General features: G+C 32.9%; 1 protein-coding gene across 1 annotated transcript in view; it reads left to right on the forward strand.

Moving 5' to 3' along the window:
• The window catches only part of sns (sticks and stones), a 211,031-nt gene that overhangs the window by 184,263 nt on the left and 6,768 nt on the right, over window positions 1–20,000 (forward strand). The window contains exons 5-18 of the mRNA XM_085657915.1: window positions 5,952–6,176; window positions 7,672–7,851; window positions 8,738–9,028; window positions 9,571–9,870; window positions 11,474–11,610; window positions 11,733–11,886; window positions 12,348–12,650; window positions 12,936–13,211; window positions 13,454–13,744; window positions 13,965–14,143; window positions 14,380–14,800; window positions 15,818–15,970; window positions 16,701–16,828; window positions 18,961–19,144. Coding sequence (XP_085514041.1) covers window positions 5,952–6,176; window positions 7,672–7,851; window positions 8,738–9,028; window positions 9,571–9,870; window positions 11,474–11,610; window positions 11,733–11,886; window positions 12,348–12,650; window positions 12,936–13,211; window positions 13,454–13,744; window positions 13,965–14,143; window positions 14,380–14,800; window positions 15,818–15,970; window positions 16,701–16,828; window positions 18,961–19,144 — 3,222 coding nt within the window. The remainder of the gene's footprint in view (window positions 1–5,951; window positions 6,177–7,671; window positions 7,852–8,737; window positions 9,029–9,570; window positions 9,871–11,473; window positions 11,611–11,732; window positions 11,887–12,347; window positions 12,651–12,935; window positions 13,212–13,453; window positions 13,745–13,964; window positions 14,144–14,379; window positions 14,801–15,817; window positions 15,971–16,700; window positions 16,829–18,960; window positions 19,145–20,000) is intronic.

Raw genomic sequence — 20,000 nt, forward strand, 5'->3', positions numbered from 1 at the left:
CATGTACAAAACGTTGTCTCATTTTCTCTAATACATATATACACGAGTAAAAATCATTTTCAGAAACATTATAATTTTCTCTCTCTCTCTCTTTCTCTCTCTTTCTCTCTTTTTATTTCTTACGCGCAGATACACAAATATACGTACATATATAAACATATATGTATATATATATATATTTTTTTTTTTAATCAACACATTTTATTTGATGTATTATCGATATTAATAATGGACATTTAATATCATTTGACAATAGGGCAGATAATTATATGGGAATCGAATCTTCATGTGGATATTACAGAGATATTCCGTTTATACGAATTCCAAAGACTTTCAATGTTACAAAATTAAACGTCGATTAACGTACCACGAAAATTTGCAAATCGATAAAATATGTCGTCTTCCTATTCGACGATATAATGCTGGATATAATTTTCGAAAATGTCAATATCGAATCCGTTATTACATAATCGATGTATATACATAAGTACTTATGTATAACATATACATACATATATGTATATATATATATACGCATATGTACATACGTATGGTACTTTCAATATGTATCCAATTTCGTTCGAATTAATGAGAAACTATGTATCATTATACGTACATAAAACTATATTTCAAATGTACGTCAAATAAATTTATTATTTATTAAATCAAAATTATTATTTATTAAAAAGAGATTAAAAATTTCGTTCTATCGTAGTATAAAACTTATTTGTGTGATTTAGAAAAAAAAAAGAAAAAAAAGAACGATTAGCATTTTCGCGACATATTCTCTAGTACACATACACATACACACACACACACACACATACACGTGTGCTCACGTACGCACAACACACACACCCTCTCACACACACACACGCGCGCGCGGAATAAATAAACGGAATGTCGAAAAATTAAATATAACAGCGAAATCGATGAAAATATAAGCTGTCTCTTGTGATAATATGTTGAAATAAAATAAACGATTAGGCAGGCACACGTGTATGTTATATACACGAACAGCAGGAGCACGAACATTTCATTTCACGCATGATGGAAACTCGGAAATCACTATAAAAATAACAGTATATATATATATATATATATATATATATATATATATATATGAAAGTAATCGTTCGATATGTAGTAAAATGAACATTCCATATAATGTACATATATATATATATATATATATATACGATAACGATGTGTTCTTTTCGTCTCTATACTTTAACTAAATGAAAAATTAGAAAATAATTAGAAACGTAATGATTTATACGAGAAAGAACGTACGAGGAGATCCAAACGCGTCCGTGGCTCAACAAAGACTAATGGAAAAGTATCTTTGTATATAATCTTACGTTACTTGTAAATAGAAACGTCCTATTCCGAGTATCTCTCTCTTCTCCTTTGAATGTCCTTGTTTAATATCTCAATAATATATACATACATATCTTACATTAACTATCTATATGATCTATGAAGAACATGTTATTGTTGATAAACGTTTTGTCTCCTATATTTATGAAAAAGATCATACTTTCGGTATCATTAAGCGAGAAAACTCCAAGGGAATAAGACGTATGTATCGTATTCCTATATTATTTATTACATATATATATATATATATATATATATATATATATACACAGATATCATTAGTTTATTAAGTAACATCGTATTAATCCTTTTGCTGGCTTTTGACGAATCCATGAATGTTTTGATCATACGAACTGTCTCTCTCTCTCTCTCTCTCTTTTTCTAAATAATTGTTCAATAAAAAAGAAAAAAAGAAGATACACACATACACACACACACATACATATAGGCGGAAAAAAATTTCTTCTTTATATGTCATTATCATTTCTATAAATTCATATAGCCACACTGATGATCTCTTTATTCATTTTTTTCTAATACTCTTGTTCTTTGATTGGCAAAGAGATAATTTTCATTTTTCGTTCCATTTCGTTCAAATAACGTATAATATTCGGTACGTATGTACGTATATAGAGCATAGGGATAAGTCGCGTATTCGTCGGTCATAATGTCGGTGGTAAAACATCGCCAGCTATTCGCGCTATTCAAGCGCAACAGGTATTATACCTCTAACGTTAAACTCTCGCACTCTAGCGAGCTTCATCACTTTCGAGCCGTGAAGTTACACGAGCTAAACGAGCTAGGGAATCGGAAATTTTTACAGAGAGCCGAAAATGGAAACGATTTTGTATCTATATGTACCTATGTATCTATGTATGTATATATATATATCTATTCTATGTGCAGGAGATTTCGTATTACGTTTCGATGATTACAATGATCCACGCTTGACTCTCGTGCACGTTCGTATAGATACGAGCATTCGCGAATGCTTACCACCACGTGTAAAATTTTGACATATATACGCGTTATATTTGTGCATTTGTGTGCGTGTATGAAAAAAAAAAAGAAAAAAAAAAAATATATATATATATATATATATATGCATACATACTCGTTAATTGCGTTAAAATTTCCTATATTTTTCACTACGCGACGAGAAGATGCTCGAAGAAAAAAAGATAATAAAAAGAAAAAAAAAAAAAGGGAAGGAGATAAAAAAAGAAAAAAGAAAACGTCCATACCTCGTTGTCCTTTTAAATACGGTTTGAAGAAAAAAATTCTGCCTGTCTTCCTCTCTCTCTCTCTCTCTTTCTCTTTCTCTCTCTTTCTCTTTCTTTCGTATAATCGCACAAAGAGTAAATACAAGTAAATATATCTATCCTTTATACGTAGGGAAAATGCAAGTTCTAGCTTTCAGTGACACGCGCGTCGATTTGCATGAACACATTTCTCTTTTATGGGAGACGCATTTTACCGGAGGGTTGCACATTACGCACAAATACTTGAAACACCTATATATGTATTTACTTACATAGACATCACACACACACGCACACATATATATATATATATTCGCATTCGCTTTTATACTCTGTGAAATATAAAAAGAAATGCATATACTTATATGCACGAGATAGATATCTTTACATATGCAAAGAAAGATATATATATATATATATCATAAATACAAAGTAGTACATTTGAAAAATCACGAGACACGATAAATCAAATTAATAACTCAATATTTGATATATTCGACTATACTATCCCTTAGATTGGACTCTTGTGATATTACAAGAAAAAAAAAAAAAAAAAAAAGAAAAAAAAAAGAAAGAAATAATTTGTATCGATTTCGAGAAAATTTCTTTTTCAACGATTTCATGGACAAAAAACGGAATTCTTTTGATTTCACAAAATCTCTAATCCTAACATGAAAGAAATCCCAAGGAAAAGCGAAGGGGTTAAATGTCTAAGAGAAGCAGCTGAGCGTTCAACAATCACGGAGACATTTTCGTTGGAATATACATAGCTTCCTCTCTCTCTCTCTCTCTCTCTCTCTCACACACACACATACACATACACAGACAGAGAAAGAGAGAGAGAGAGAGAGAGAGAGACATTCCCATCTATGTCGAAAGCAAGGAAAGCACAGAGAACTCGGACGTTCGCATCGTTATCCCGTATAGCTTGCAACGGTGAGCTCTAGTTAATTTGGTTGACAAGAGACTCCCTTGTAGGAAGCTTGCTTCCCTGATGCTGTTTGTTAGAAACCACTCCCCCTTTGCCAATAAACCATTTCTCTTATCTTACTATCGTGATCTAACAGAGTAAATGTGACGTTGATACCGAAGATACGTGATTGATACCGATATAAGTAACATGAACTTTATTTATTAATACGATTTTACATTTAAAAAATAAATAAATAAATAAATATATATATATATATATATATATTTTTTCTTTTTTTCCCCTTTTTCGTTCTTCGTTTTCTTTGTTTCTATTCCTTCTGTTCTTTTTTTTTTTTCTTTTTCCTTTCATTTTAAATATTAATTTATCATTGTTATATTTTTTTCCTTTTTGCACAGATACATATATACATACATATGTTTTTGTTCTTTACGTTTCTCGTATATTTTTATAATTATACAGTTTCGTTTAAATTACGAAAACCCGTTATCTCGAAATAATTTATAATATAATATTTGCGTGTGGGTGTTGTTTCCCTCTCAATCTCTCTCTCTCTCTCTCTCTCTCTCTCTCTCTCTATGTGTGTATGTAGGAGCGCATGCGCGCGATGTTAAAGGTACAATTTAATGGAAATTATTAAACAAACATTATTTTATATTTATTATTGTTAGGATTAGAATCTATGTATATTGATGAGTAGAGAGAAAGAGAAAGAAAAAAAGAAAAAGAGAAGGAGAGAGAGAGAGAGAGAGAGAGAGAGAGCAAGAGAAAACATTTCTCATGAATTCGTGTCAAAGATGAAAAATTAACGCACAAAGATCGAGCATTCTCTGTTACGAGTGACACGCAATGGACGCCTTGTGGTTTAGCGAATGGAAGGGTAAAGAGGAAATTAGGGTCAAAGGTCGCTCTTCTCTGAGCTTGTTTGTGCTTGACATACAGACCGGACGAACTCGTATATGCATCCACATAGTATGAATACTGGCTCACACACACAGGCACATACATATATGCGCATGCGCACAAAACTATACACATGTATACATACTTACATATATACATACATACATATATATATATATATATATATGTATATATATACACACACAAACACACATACATGAAGTCATACACACATACATGTACGCATATGTGGATGTAAAACCACTATTACGTAGATGTCATTGGGAAGCGTGAATATTGATCGGAAAGGTCAAAGGAATTGATCCTGGAGTCCTTTAGAAGTTCCAGGCTAAACATTTATCAAATTGTAAAATGTTTCGCTTGTATTAAACTCTGGTTCTCGCTTATTGGCACTATCAAGTTTTAACTTCTATATGTATATATATATATAAGTCTTCTTTCTCAATATGAAAGATTGTCATTCTCCTTTCGATATATTGTCGTATTACTGTGATTTCGTGATTTCTGTACTGTACTTACATTACGTGACTATTTCATGGAGACCATAAATACTAGGTCGATATCAAAAGTGAAAGAAAGAGAGAAAGAGAAAGAAAGAGAGAGAGAGAGAGAGAGAGAGAGAGAGAGAGAGAGAGAGAGAGAGAGAGAAATTGCTATCATTAATTTCACTTCAAATCGTAAAATCGGATTTCTACGAGTGCTTTTCTTTGAAAATCGTTCATAATTCTACGTTGATCATCAATTTGGATTAAACGAGAAATATGCTTTGTAGTACGTAATATTTATATATATATATAATTATATATATATAAAACCATATATATATATATACATATATATATATATATATATCGTCTTTAATCTATCTAGTTTCCTGTAAAGAAAAACGAAAAATCACTGATGGGATTTATTGCTTCGGAAACAGAATATCCGAGATCAAAAGCTAGTCGTAAAGTACATGCAAGATAGGTGCGCCCGGTCCGATATTGCAATAAACTATTCAAGCGGTACATATACGAGCACACATAAATATACACGTATGGATGCATACACACACATACACATACATAGACACATGCATACACTAGGTATTGAATTAAGCCAGTGCTCGTTTCTCAGTCAAAATCGACGCTCACAGTTTACGTGCGAGTGCGTTTTGAAATCGAATCGCATTGTTCGACGAATGCAATGCCGCGAAATCGGTTAAATCAATTATTTCGATATTTTAATTTGTTTGTACGAAATTTTGTCAATTAAATAAGAAAAACCGTACGAGATATACGTGATACATATTTTTGACCTGTTCTAACGCGATAAATTAATATTAACGTTAACGATAATTTAATTTTCGTTGAAACGTATAAAACGAAAATACGAGAGAGAAAATGGAATAAGAAGAACAACAAGGTATAATGAAATTGATCGATGATAACATTTTATATTTTGTGTTGCAGCGCCACCGCAAAAGGTCGAGATAAGTAGTCACATGTATAAGAAAAAAATGGATGGGGGAAGTGGTCACTCGAGTAAGAAAAAGATCGAGGTAAAAGTTGGAGAATCGACGCGTTTGGAATGCGTCGTAAGATCGGCTAAACCAGCTGCTACGATTGTTTGGTATCGTGGAAACGTTCAAATCAAAGGCGGCGATACCAGTATTACGCCGATATCAATCGAGGGTGGTAAGTTATAATTTTTATATTTATAATATAACGCTATTATTATTTTATTCATATAAATACACAATATAATATATACATATATATATGTAGAACACTACACATAAATATATATATATATATATATATATATGTGTGTGTATATAAAATATTAATTGCGTAGGTAATAATAAACGTAGGTAAACGCAGTGAACATTGAAAATAGTAAAGAAGAAAAGTTAAAGGAAAGTACGAAACACATTCGTCACTTTTTTTTTTTTTTTTTTTTTCATTTCGATCTCGTCGCTGAGATTCGACCTGAACTGCGTTGGATGAGGCGAAATGGGATCGGATGGGATAGGAGGGGGAGGGAGGTGATTGTGAGGGTGGGGAGTAGAAAGAGGCAGAGATTAAAAAAAAATAGAGAGACAGAGAAAGAGAGAGAGAGAAAGAGAGAGAGAGAGAGAGAGAAAGGAAACAAAAAAAAAATCGAAAGAATCATCGGCTTAATTGAATTTTCCTTGTACTAGCGACCGCTCGATCATCCGAAAGTATCGATTATTCCGCTCGCGCGCACGTTCGATTAAAACGAGATAACGGGCGGATATCGATAGGGCAATGCAATCACGGAACAAACATCGATGTATTTTAGAATTAACGCCGTTTAAAACATTCCATCCTCGTTTCTCGTAATATGTACATAACTGCGTACATACGTGCTTTGGTTAAAACTCTGTAAGCTCATAACCTTTGGTGGTAAATAGATATATTACATGGATATGTATTGTCGCTTATCGAAACAAAGAAACCAATCCCCTCCTTCCTAATTCCTCGATCCACGTCCCTCGCCCCGTCCTTATTATCCACTCCTCCACTTCCTTCAGAGATTCATCATAAACACGATCAATCTTATACTTCTCTACAATACTTTTTCTAAATCGTCAAATATGTTTAATCCTATTGACATTAAATAAATAAATCATAGCCAAGATCTTGATTATTCTAATCTCTTTCAAATAATACATATAACTTCTCTACAATATTTTTTCTAAATCATTAAATATGTTTAATCCTGTTGACATTAAATAAATAAATCATAGCCAAGATCTTAATTATTCTAATCTCTTTCAAATAATACATATAACTTATACAATTGTACATTAATTCATTTATTTACTTGTTATAATGTTATAGCAATCGTTTCTCATTAAAATGTGAATATTATTAAAAATTTTCATGATTTTTATAGAGTCTTAGTAATTAATGATAATAATAATTTGTTAAAAGTTAAGATCAAAGAGAAAATTCTCTCTCTTTGTCTCTCTCTCTTTCTCTCTCTCTTCATATATATATATATATATATATATATATATATATATATATATATGTACTGTAAATACTGTACGTGTATATAGAAGTAATTAACTAACCTATCTAATTACGTACCGCGTAAGTAGATACTTAAGAAAATATTAAGAGCCTCACAGTAGCTTCTCATTCATATTGATTATCCTTTCAGACAAGGAGATGCTGAAGCCCGGTTTGATAACGAAGAAACTTCTCAAATACGATACCCACGGATCTATCACGATCGTCCCCACTGCCGACGATGATGAGATGGATTATACCTGCGAAGCCAATCATCCAGCAATTCCCATTAATCGTCCGATGCGGGCGACCATCAAACTCTCCGTTTTCTGTAAGTAAAGGTTTCAGGCTCCATCGCAAGCATGAATGTTAATCGGAAAGATAAATTGGACGGATTGAAAACGATAATAAAGGAATACGTTTTCAAATGTCCTTTCTCAAACGATACTCACCGGGAAGTTTTTCTTTTTTCCTTTTCTTTTTTTTTTTTTTTTTTTTTTTTTTCTTTTATTCTTCTTTATCTTTCCTTCCCAAAAAAGTTTCCTAATACGTTGTTTTAAAAATCAATTACTCCTTTAACAAAACTTTCTTAGACTGATCTTTATTACATTTTTTTTTTTCTTTTTTTTTTTAATATTCTTCCTTCATATTTTAAAACTAGCCTGATTATAAGAGTAGTAAGTTCGTGAAAATGTAATTAATTTTTAAAATCATTTTCGATTAAATCCGCGTAAAAGTATTCTCGTTATAACGCGGAAACGAGACGTGCTCTATATATAATATATATAATATATATATATAATATATATATATATAAATATATATATATATAGTTATAATTTCAATATTTCAAATCTTCGAAAGAAAATTTTAATATACTATAAATGAAGTCTAAGTCTTAACTCTTTCGCTTAACATCGATATAATTATAAAGACATTATTGTGTAAAAATTTGTTATTATATATTAAATCATTTAATCCTTATAATTGCGATTTTATTATTTCGTATAAAAATAAAATGATTTATTTCGTCGGACAAATAAATAAGTTGAAAATTAATAATAATAATAACATTTTAAAACGACATTAGACATCGAGTAAATTAAATTATATTATCTTATTTAATTTGTTGTTATATATATATATATATATATATATATATATATATATATGGATGAATAGATTGATCAATTCTGATAAAATAAATTAAATTACAGATCCACCAGGCATGCCGTACATCGAGGGTTACACAGAGGGTGAAACCGTACAACGCGATCAACAAGTGGAGCTCACCTGTCGATCGAGGGGTGGAAATCCACCTGCCCAAATCGTTTGGTTTAGAAATGACCAACAAGTCACGACGGAATATCGTTCAGAAGGTAGCCTATCGGAGAGTATATTATCGTTCAAGGCTATGGCACAAGACGACAAGGCACGATACAGATGCGAGGTGTCCAATATCATGAGCGTTGAACCCATGAAAGTCCACGTTGACCTCACTGTACTTTGTAAGTATCAATTATGACAAAAAATGTCTTGTAAACGTAAAAGATGTCTTGTGATCGTAAATGTAACATTGAAGAATAATAATCTAAATGAATACGTACATATATATATATATATATATATATATATATATATATACATATATCACTACTCTTATCTGATTATCAACGTTAAATTAATTTAAACCATTTTTATAAATTTATTAAAATAAAAAATGAATTTTATAATTTTAATAAAATTTAATTTAATTAAGAGGTAAAAAATATATAGATTTAGGTCATCTACGAAATTTTTTTTTTATTATATTTTATATATATATATATATATATGTATGTGTGTGTGTGTGTATATATATAAACGAGGAATCCTCACAATTATGAAATAGTATTAATAAAATAACTTTTCAAAATGAGATGTTGTTTGAGCTAGGAAAAAAAGAAAAGTAAAAAAAAAAAAGAAACAGAAAAAAAAAATAGAAGAATAGAAACGACAGATGAAACATATATATATATATATATATATCTAATCGTGAAAATTTTTCTAGTCGTACCAGCGGGCGTGATAATCACCGGGCCGACCGAAGCAAAGGCAGGCGAACAAGTAGTGATTACTTGCACAACAGAGAACTCAAACCCACCGGCGGATATAAAGTGGTCGGTAGACGGTCGGAACTTTGAGAATAGCACGTCGAAAACAGAACCGGCGTCTCAGGGTGGTTGGATCACAACTTCGAATGTGACTTTCAGTATAAATCACAAGAGTAGAAGCATCGTTGTTATCTGCCACGCGTCGAATGCGAAACTTGCTGAGAACGTGGTTGGCACACATACTATCAATGTCATCTGTGAGTATAATATATAGTTTTAATACATACATACTTATATATATATATACACGTACAAACTAACGTAATGAAATTTTCGTTCGATGAACTCGCGAACGATCAATTCGTCAACGCACATTAGTCCAGGTCCCCAAAGTTATTTTTACTTGATCCGATCGTTGATCTATGCTATTCATGTGAAAGGAAAGTTCAACGAACTCCACGTTAAAGTGACAGAGAAAGAGAGAGAGAGAGAGAGAGAGAGAGAGAGAGAGGATCGACATGAGTCTCGATTTCAATGAATTTTTTAAACGTTTTCCAATGACGTACAATTTGTAATATTCTCGGAATGGTTCCTGATGGTATTACATCCGACACGCTTATATTTCGTTCAATATTTGACATATCCCACTCCACCCACCTTTCTCCCACTCATCTCTTTCTTCGTCGTTCCAATGACATTTCGTAATAGGTACGGTCAAATGAAGAGAAAGGTCGCGACATGCGTGGGACATGCTGATGTGCTATCCGAGGCTGGCACTAGAGGTGAGACTATAATATAACAACAACAACAACAACAATAATAATAACAACAATAATAACAACAACAACAACAACAACAGACGGCGTTGTCTCCAAACGAGAATAATTTGCTCAAACAGTAGAATTCTGAATTAGGAAATACGAACGCCAATCTCTCTCTCTCTCCCTCTCTCTCTCTCTCTCTCTCTATATATATATATATATATATATATATATATATATATATGTCTACCTCACTGTTCTAACCGAGAAGATTGATTTACCCAAACCGAAGGTAGGAATTTGCATCGGAAACTACGAGGACGATAATGCACTCTGTTGCATCGACATTGTAGCGTATCCGTTGCAGACAGAATCGTTAGAATAATTTATCTAATATTGTTATTTTACTTACTTTATATTATCTAGCCTAATGAAAAGGAATATCGGAATTATTTAACATCTCCTTAGATCTTTATCTTCAATGATTATTTGACTCGATTTTTTCACTCCTCTCTTTCTCTCTCTCTCTCTCTCTCTCTCTTTTCTTTTTTTCTTTGATCGATCTAATCGCGAATATAAATAATCAATATAATTCTCAATTCTCGTGTGAACCTATTTTCTGTAAACTTCAGTCATCCATATAATCGTCTTACGTAGATTATTTAGTTTACGTTTCAGCGTATAATAAGAATTTTCAAAGATAAATTGTAATGTTAAATTTTCAAGATGGAGTATGATGTGACTTTATAATAAGAACATAACGCGCGTGTCTTCTTTAATTCGTTAAGGACGAACAAATGAGCTTTTTTAATAATATAGGATATAATATTCTGACCGAAAAAAAGAAAAAAAAAAAAACAAGAAAAAAAAAGAAAAGAAAAGAAAAGAAAAGAAAAGAAAAAAGAAGTAATTTCTATAGCTTTTGAAAATGTTCACGAGAATGCTACGTCATTTAGCGAGACACAATACCGGGCCGCCGGACTACTAGGATGCGCAACGTGTATCCCGGTGAGAGCTACGCGTATTAACGGTATACGCTTTTTGATACGAACGCAAAAGAGAATGAAGATTAAAGCCGGCAACACACACTTTGTTCTAGATCCACCCTCGAACCTCTTCGTCACTGGTTATGAAGAGGGTACAACTATAGACGCCGGCACGGTATTAAGACTTCAATGCACAGCCACCGCTGGTAATCCACTGGCAACTCTGACGTGGTATAAAAACGATAGAAAGGTACATGATCCATGAGACGATTTTTTATTATCCATCTATTTCTCTATATTTTATTTAAATGGATTTACAATTTTTTATCCATTTTATATCTTATATATAAATTTATTGTTTTATTATTTCAGATTCTTGGTACTTCTAGAACGAGAGATCAAGCTGTATCCAGTGAATTAGCGATACTGGTTAACGCATCGGATAACAATGCACACGTTAGATGCGAAGCAACCAATTCGGCAACCGAGATACCACTGATGAAAACATTGATATTGAAAGTCAATTGTATGTAGATAATATAATATATTTCATATAATATAATTGTAATTAAATATACGATTACGAATTATTCGCGTTATCAATTCTAATCGTATACTAATCGCAAAATAAATTTCCAATTGTGCGCGCTTGGTGCTACGTTATATATTCGAAACATTATTAAAATCTGTCATTTGTAGAGAACGATGAATTTTTTTTTCTTTTTCTTCCTACAAAAATATTCTTTAGATTCTCTTTGAAGCGTCGCGAGATAATAATCGTTAATTTGGAAAAATCATTTTCAATTCTGTCCTTAATAAAAAAAGAAAAAGAAAAAAAAAATCATGGATCACACAAAATTGTCTTGGGCTGAAAATTGATCTGGTATGTTCTCTATACCACACAATGCACAATTAGGGTTATCAATTTTATTTTGTATTATTTCATTTTTGTTTTTATTTCTTTCTTTTTTTTTTTTTTGTTTTCAGTTCCACCCGAAAAAGTGAAGATCACGCGAGACCCGCAAGATTTTCATGCAGGTCAGGAAGGTCGTATTATATGCGAATCGAGCAGTAGCAATCCAGCGGCCGAAATGTCATGGTGGAAGGGTGGAATATCGGTACCGTCGACGAAAAATGGTACCAAATCTGGTCTACACGGTGGTTACCTATCTTATGTGGAATTGTCATTGGATTTAACCGAGGAGATGAATTGCGAGGTTTACACCTGTCAAGCTAGAAACGCTCAGATGGAAAGATCAATACACGACGCTATAACGTTACACGTTTTATGTGAGTATATAAATAAAGACAATATCGTATTACAAAGATAATTAAACAGTAAGGTGATCGTGTTAAACGACATTTAATTAAATAAAATTTACGTAGATTTAAAACAACCGCTTTGTGATTATCACATGAGATTACGAGTTAAATTCAAACTTAGTATTATGAACAATTATGTTATATATGTGTTCTCATCTTTCTCTTTCTCTCTTTCTTTTTCTTTCTCTCTTTCTCTCTCTCTCTCTCTCTCTCTTTCTTTCTTTCTCTCTCTCTTTCTTTTCTCTCTCTTAGATAAGCCGATATTTTCAACACTGGATCCTTACGAATTAACCGGTATGGAAGGTGAACCATTCGTAATATCCGTATCAGCAACTGGAAATCCTAATTTGATAACTTATACATGGACGAGAGATGGTTTACCATTGAGTAGTAGCGGTAAAAGGATAACCGCACGTGGTCCAACGTTGAATATAACAAAATTAGAACGTTACGACGCAGGAACTTATACGTGCGAAGCCATTAACGAGGAAGGGACTACGTTTTATCCATTGAATTTGACCGTCCAATGTGAGCGAAATTTCTTTCCCTCGTTTTTTTTTTTCCTTTTTTTTCTTTTATTTCCAAAAATTTCCTTTTATATATAATCACGATAATAATAATCCATTAGTCCCGCTCAAGGGAATCCCTTTTTTTTCCTCTATCCCCCCAACCCCCCACCCCACTCAGTTAAACTCCAATTTCTATAAGTATATGCGTATGTGTGCTTATCAAAGGTTATTTTTTTCTCCTATATTCCTTTTTCAACTTAGATCCGGCGAAAATTTTACGAACGTCAATGTCCGGCACCGTATATCCACCTGGAATCGAGGCTAAATTGTTTTGCGAGGTCGATGGTAGCCCGATAGGTGACGAATACGTGACCTGGCAGAAAGTAGGCTCAAACACAGAATTACCAGGAAGATATTCAACGTCTTTTGCAAACAAAACGTCGTATCTTCATATCGAACATCCGGATCAGGAAGACGTTGGGGAATATCGGTGCAAAGTTAACAATGGAATTGGCAATGCCACCTCTAAACCGATTTTATTCATAACCAATTGTGAGTTAATAAATAATTGTTTTTTATTAAAATGAAAAAAAAAAAAATATCTATGTATATATATATATATATATATATATGTATTGTATGTAACACGTTATTTATCTTCTCTTCTTCCTGTCATCGATTAAAATAAATATCTTTTATATGTTCGAAAAAAAAAAAAAAAAAAAAAAAACAAAACGAAACAAACAACCAAAAAAAAAAACAAACAAAACAGTTAAACCGGAGATGATGAATACACCGCTTACGAGAAAGGCAGCGGCAAATAAAGGAATAAATGCGCCGTTATATTGTAAAGCACGTGGATCCCCATTGCCACGTTTCACGTGGATTTTCAACGGTAGAACATTATTGCCTAACGCGACGGAACACAAATATAGCATAACCCATAGCGACGTAAGTGATTATTTTATATTCTCTTTGATTGTAAATAAGGACATATAAATTGTCTTTCGGACAAAATGATTTTTCCTTTTCTTTTTTTTTTTTTTTTCTATTTATATAATGACAAGATATTAAGTTTTGATGTATGTAGAAAAAAAAAAAAAAGAAAAAAAAAGAAAGAGAAAAAAAGAAGAAAAAAAAAATAATAATAATAATAATCTTTATCCTATCATTGGCAATATTTCCAGTTGTCCGAATTAACGTCCGAGTCAACGTTGACGATATTCCACGTGAAGTCTCACGATTACGGGAAATATGAGTGTCGTGCGGAAAATAAAATGGGCCAATCGATCGATACAATACATTTGGATGTAACGTCACCGCCTGACAAACCCTCAGATTTGGAGGTTTACAATGTTACCCATGATTCCGTAACGTTGACCTGGAAAAGGGGATTCGATGGTGGCCTACCAACGTCACATCAAATAAGATGGAGACAAGCGTTGGATTATGAGAGCCGTTATAGATATTTAGATGTTTTACCGGGCGAATATAAAGCTGTAATATGCGGCCTAACACTCGGAACATATTACGTCTTTAGCGTGAAAGCTATAAACGAAAAGGGCGAAAGCAGTTTTTTGCCCGATCTTGTCAAGGTCCAAACATTACGTAAGTCTTTCAACATAGACGCTTTTATTCCAAACAATAATACATACCTCTGCTTTCTCTTCATTTAATCATTTTATGTTTCTGTCATAATTTTTTTTTTTTTATTAATTTATATATATATATATATATATATATATATATATATATATATATATTATTTGTCATAGTGCGCCAACAAATATAATTAACGCTCTCTTTATTAACGCATCGTTAGCTAAACTGCTTTACGTGTCGAACCATGTAACGTGCCAGTATGCGTCAATTAGATTTAGATATAGAGGCTTAATGTGTGAAATACGCTTGTCATTAAACCGTAGATATTAGGTATGTACGTGCTCTACTATTACTATATTCATTCGTATACGATTCGCGTTCACGATTCATAGATCATTTCGAAATGTTTCATATTTGGAAACGGGATTATATATCTTTCGTATACATACGCTTCTACGACTATGTTTAACTCGTATTAGGTATGATCAATCATTCAATAAATGTCTGATCGTTTGTGTATTATCAAATTAATCGGTTAATTACTAAACTATTCAACTTGAAGCTTAATTACGATTCGTACTTTGTAACATGTTAACGTATAGATCGATATAAATCAAGATAGAGATAGAGATAGAGAGATAAAGAGAGAGAGAGAGAGAGAGAGAGAGAGAGAAAAATTGAACGCACTTCGTGATAATCTGATTTCGGCAAAAAAAAAAAAATATATATATATATTAAAAAAAAAAGAACAAAAAAGAAAGAAAAAAAAATCGTCAGATTGAAATTTCGAATCGCTTAAGTTGTTTATGGTAATAAAAAAAAAAAAAAAGAAAAAGAAAAAAAAAAGGGGGGGAAGAAGAAAGAAGAAAAACAACAAAGGGAGAGAGAGAGAGAGAAAGAGAGAGAGAGAAATAAGACAAGGAATAAAAACTTATCGACGAATGTTAAAACTAACACGTAGGCACATAATCATTTTGCATGAGTAACAAATCGGGTGACGGGGCACATTGGCTTGGGTTACAGGCGAGGCGCCACCCACCGAGTTGACATCAAGCGAGATTAATTCCTCGTACATCATCGTGATAATCATCACTGTTTCTGCATCCGCTTGTCTACTCATTGCCGCGCCCATAGTCTTTGCTACATTAAAGTCGAAAAAGAAGGCACACCGTTCTGGTAAATATCATGATAAGATATGTTTTTTTCTTTCTGATTTATTTCATAGGACCGAATAACGTGGAAAACCTGCCAGACGTCCTCTTGGAAAGAGGGGACTTCCCAATGAATTATATCTATACGTTCGCAGCAACCTCCGCCATCTTTTTTATCGTTAATCTCTTCATCATGTTGTGGTACATTGTGCGAAAGCGAAATAAAGCTCGTAAGTTGATTAAGAATGAAATAAAGCCGGAGGAAAAGGATTTCAAAAAAGAAGAAGAAAAAAAAATAGGAATTAAAAAAAAAATAAAAAAATAAAAAGAAAAGAAAAATAAAATACACCGACGAACAAAAAACGAGTAAAGAGTAAAGGTGAAAGGAAGGAAGGGGATGATCGAAGAAACAAAAATCAAAAGAAAAAAGAAAGGGAAAAGAAGCGAGACAAAAAATTAAATGAAAACAAAAAACGAAAGAGGACAAAAAACACTAGATCATTATATACACATATATGATATAAAGATTATAACTTGATCGAAGTATTTCTATCAAATATTTCATATACATCTAACAAACAAACAAACAAACAAACAAACGAACGAACGAACGAACGAACGAACGAACGAACGAACGTACGAGACAAACACGACACAATCTTAATCTTAAGCTATAATGAAATATAAAATTTTAATTATTATACGCAAGTACGCGATAGTTTGAACTAATCGCACTTATTAAACTATTTTGACAGGATTAAACAAGTCGCAGACAGCTGATATGTATGCCCCATCGACCGTCAACGGTGACACTATGACCGGCGAATTAAGTTCCGTGTCCGATGAGAAGAGCGACGTTAACTTCGACGCTAATGATTACGTGGTCAGTGCCATCAGTCAATATGTTCTTAGTAACAAGTAATATCGGAGGGTAGGTTTGAGTTCTGTTAACACTTTTTCTTTTCCAAACTCTTTTAGTTTTCCCCAACAATCACCCCAACCCAGAAACAAAATCCCCATTATCCTTGGCTTACGCGTTGCTGCTTTAATATCTTACATTTTCGTTCCGACGCACGATATTTACAAACTTTACTCGACACTTTCTTCGAACCTTCTTCTCATCCTCCTCCTCCTCCACCTCCTTCTCTTCGTTCCTTCCACCATTCATCCCTCCTACTTTCCTCACAAACCACTATCAACTAAATTCTCGTTAAAGCGAAAACCCTCCTCGCAATGCTTAGAATATCATTTTTCTTTCTTCCTGACTCGAACGCGTACTAATGGAATTTCGGAAAGTAGAAATCTTTTTTTTTTATAATCCTTGTCCTTTTTATTCTTTTCTTTTTCTTTTTTTTTTTTTTTTTTTTTTTTGTAGTATTTTCCTTTTTCTCCTCCGCACACATACACATAATAATACACACGCGCGTAAACATGTATTTTCATAGCGTGGTGCCAATATCGATGATCAAATAAGAATAATTGCATTCCAATATTTCCATTATTTATAGATTAATTATCGATAATGTTTAATTATTAAGATCTCTCGTAGACACGAAACGATGAATTCCACTTTCTTTCTCTCTCTCTCTCTCTCTCTCTCTCTCTCTCTCTCTCTCTCTCTCTCTCTAGACGAAATTATGGACCGAAGAGGTGGACCGATGAGATGGGAGAGGGAAAGGGAGAATTAACGAAAATGAAATAAAAAGAAAAAAGAGAAAGAAAGAGAGAGAGAGAGAGAGAGAGAGAGAGAGAAGAAAAAGAAATAGAAAAAAAAGGAAAAGGGTTGATTTAAAATGCACATAATGAATGCATCGTAGAAACAATACGCTTGAAAATGTGAGCTTCCACAGAAAAGAAGGGAAAGGAAAAAGAAGAAGAATAAGAAGAAGAAGAAGAAGAAGAAGAAAGGAGAACGAGAAAAAAAGAGAAAGGATAAAAAAAAAAGATAATAAAGAAAAGAAAAAAAAAAAAAAAAAGAAAAAAAAGAAAAACCGAGATAATACGTCCACAGTGTGTTCTACTCGTCACGTGGACGAGAGAAACCGCAGTGTGTTTATCATTGTTCTGTCCTCTCTTCTGATTTGCGCGTACGCTTTTTACGAGAATGAATACACATATCAGATTCCATATCCAATATTTTTTCTAGCTTTTTAGCTATTATTATTTTGTTTTTTTCTCCCTCCCCAGTTTTTCCTTTACATTTTTGTTTCTTCTTCTTTTTTTCTCTATCTCTCTCTCTCTCTCTCTCTCTCTCTCTTTTGCCTAACCCTCCCTCTCCCCCCGCTCCCATCCCTGTCTTCTTTTTCCTCCTTTCTTTTTGACATAATGCACAGTATCAATCCGATCCTCTTGTTTCGACGCTGTAGCAAAATAACAGCCCCCTCTCTATTTAACGATAAGACTTCGTATGCTTTTGGGAAAAGAGAACGCTGTTTCTACACTTTGTAGAATGGGTAGAATACAACTGATAGATACGAAAAGGAAAAAAGATATGTATATATATATATATATATATATATCTTTTTTCGTGGTGTATCAGAATGATAACGATGTCGTCGCTATCAGAAATTTTTAGATTCAAACCTTTCAAAAGAAAAAACGAAAACAATAAAAAAAGAGAAAAATAAACTAAAGAGAGAGAGAGAGAGAGAGAGAAGGACAAAGAGTGTCATGCTGATGCACCGCGTAATTAAGAGAAGAAAAAAAAAAATAAAAAAAAAAAAAAAAAAAAAGAAGCAAGAAGTAGTATCGACTGAATTCGAAGTTTGGTACGAGAATACAGTGTAACGATGATTATTTAATATTGGGGTATGCAATTAATCGTAAGAATACTTTTTTTTTTCTTTATACCTTTTATAAATACTAATTGTCTGATTTATTCCTTTTCTTTTTTTTTCTTTCTTCCTTCCTTCCTTCCATCCTTCCGTCCTATCTTCCTTCCATTTTTTTCATTCTTTCTTTCTTTCTTTCTTCCTTTCTTTCCTTCTTTTTTTTTTTACATCTACACCGTACCAGGACGAAGGACGAAAGACTGCAGCTAGTACATATTTAATCGATCAAACTATGCAGGATTTCGGGAAGGGTAGTTTAGAGATGCAGGTACATCATCAAGGGACACTCGGTCGTCGAGGTAACCACGTGCCAGTAATGAGTATGGATTCACCACCACAAAGAACAACAGCCAGTGGGACACTCTCGGGTGCGTCACCTACAACTGCTACTCGTCTCGACACTCTGCATAGGTGCCTAAAACCTCTCAAGTTAATCCGCTCTTGGTGTCTTCTCGTTATCCGCTGGTCAGACTTATCCAGACAAATTAAATAATACTTTAACAATTATGTTTATATACGACGTTAGAAAATACATAGATAGTATGAATAACGAACGATAATCGCGATTTATTATATAGGCTCGTTTTTTTTCAATATTTTCCATATAATATATATGCCGTCAGTGAGAGAGTCTGGCCAGGTTTAATATATAAACCTTCCTTATTTTTTTGACCCCCGATCTCTCAACCCGCCGCCGCCCGAACACCCCCCACCCCCACATCGCCCCCACCCCCCCACTTCTAAATATGGATTTCATCTACGATCTTGTTAAATAATTAATTTAATGTGTATGCGCACAATTATATTTATCACGTTCTTCGAATTCCAATGTATATATATATATATATGTATGTATATATATATATATATATATATTCTTCATTTTATCGAAAGGCGCATATACGCGTTTTTCATCATCTCATACGTTCGCATGAAAAATATTCAAGCAGCTTGCTTAAAATTATGTAGTTTCTCGTATTATTATTGTTATTATCCACGTCGTAAACGATTAAAAAACATTTTATTCGTCGTTATATTATCATGCTCTTATGCGCATATTAAATTAAACGACGATTTGTAGAGAAAGATTAAGGGATGAAACAGAAGGTAGGGGAAAAGAAAAGAAAAGAAAAGAAGGAAAAAGAAAATGAAAAGAGAAACAACGACGACGACGACAACAACAACAACAACAACAACAACAACAAAAACAAAAGGATACAGAAA

This window comes from Vespa mandarinia, chromosome 6 (genome assembly GCF_050613455.1).
Source record: "Vespa mandarinia isolate Hongniang chromosome 6, ASM5061345v1, whole genome shotgun sequence".
In the NCBI taxonomy this organism is placed as follows: domain Eukaryota; kingdom Metazoa; phylum Arthropoda; class Insecta; order Hymenoptera; family Vespidae; genus Vespa; species Vespa mandarinia.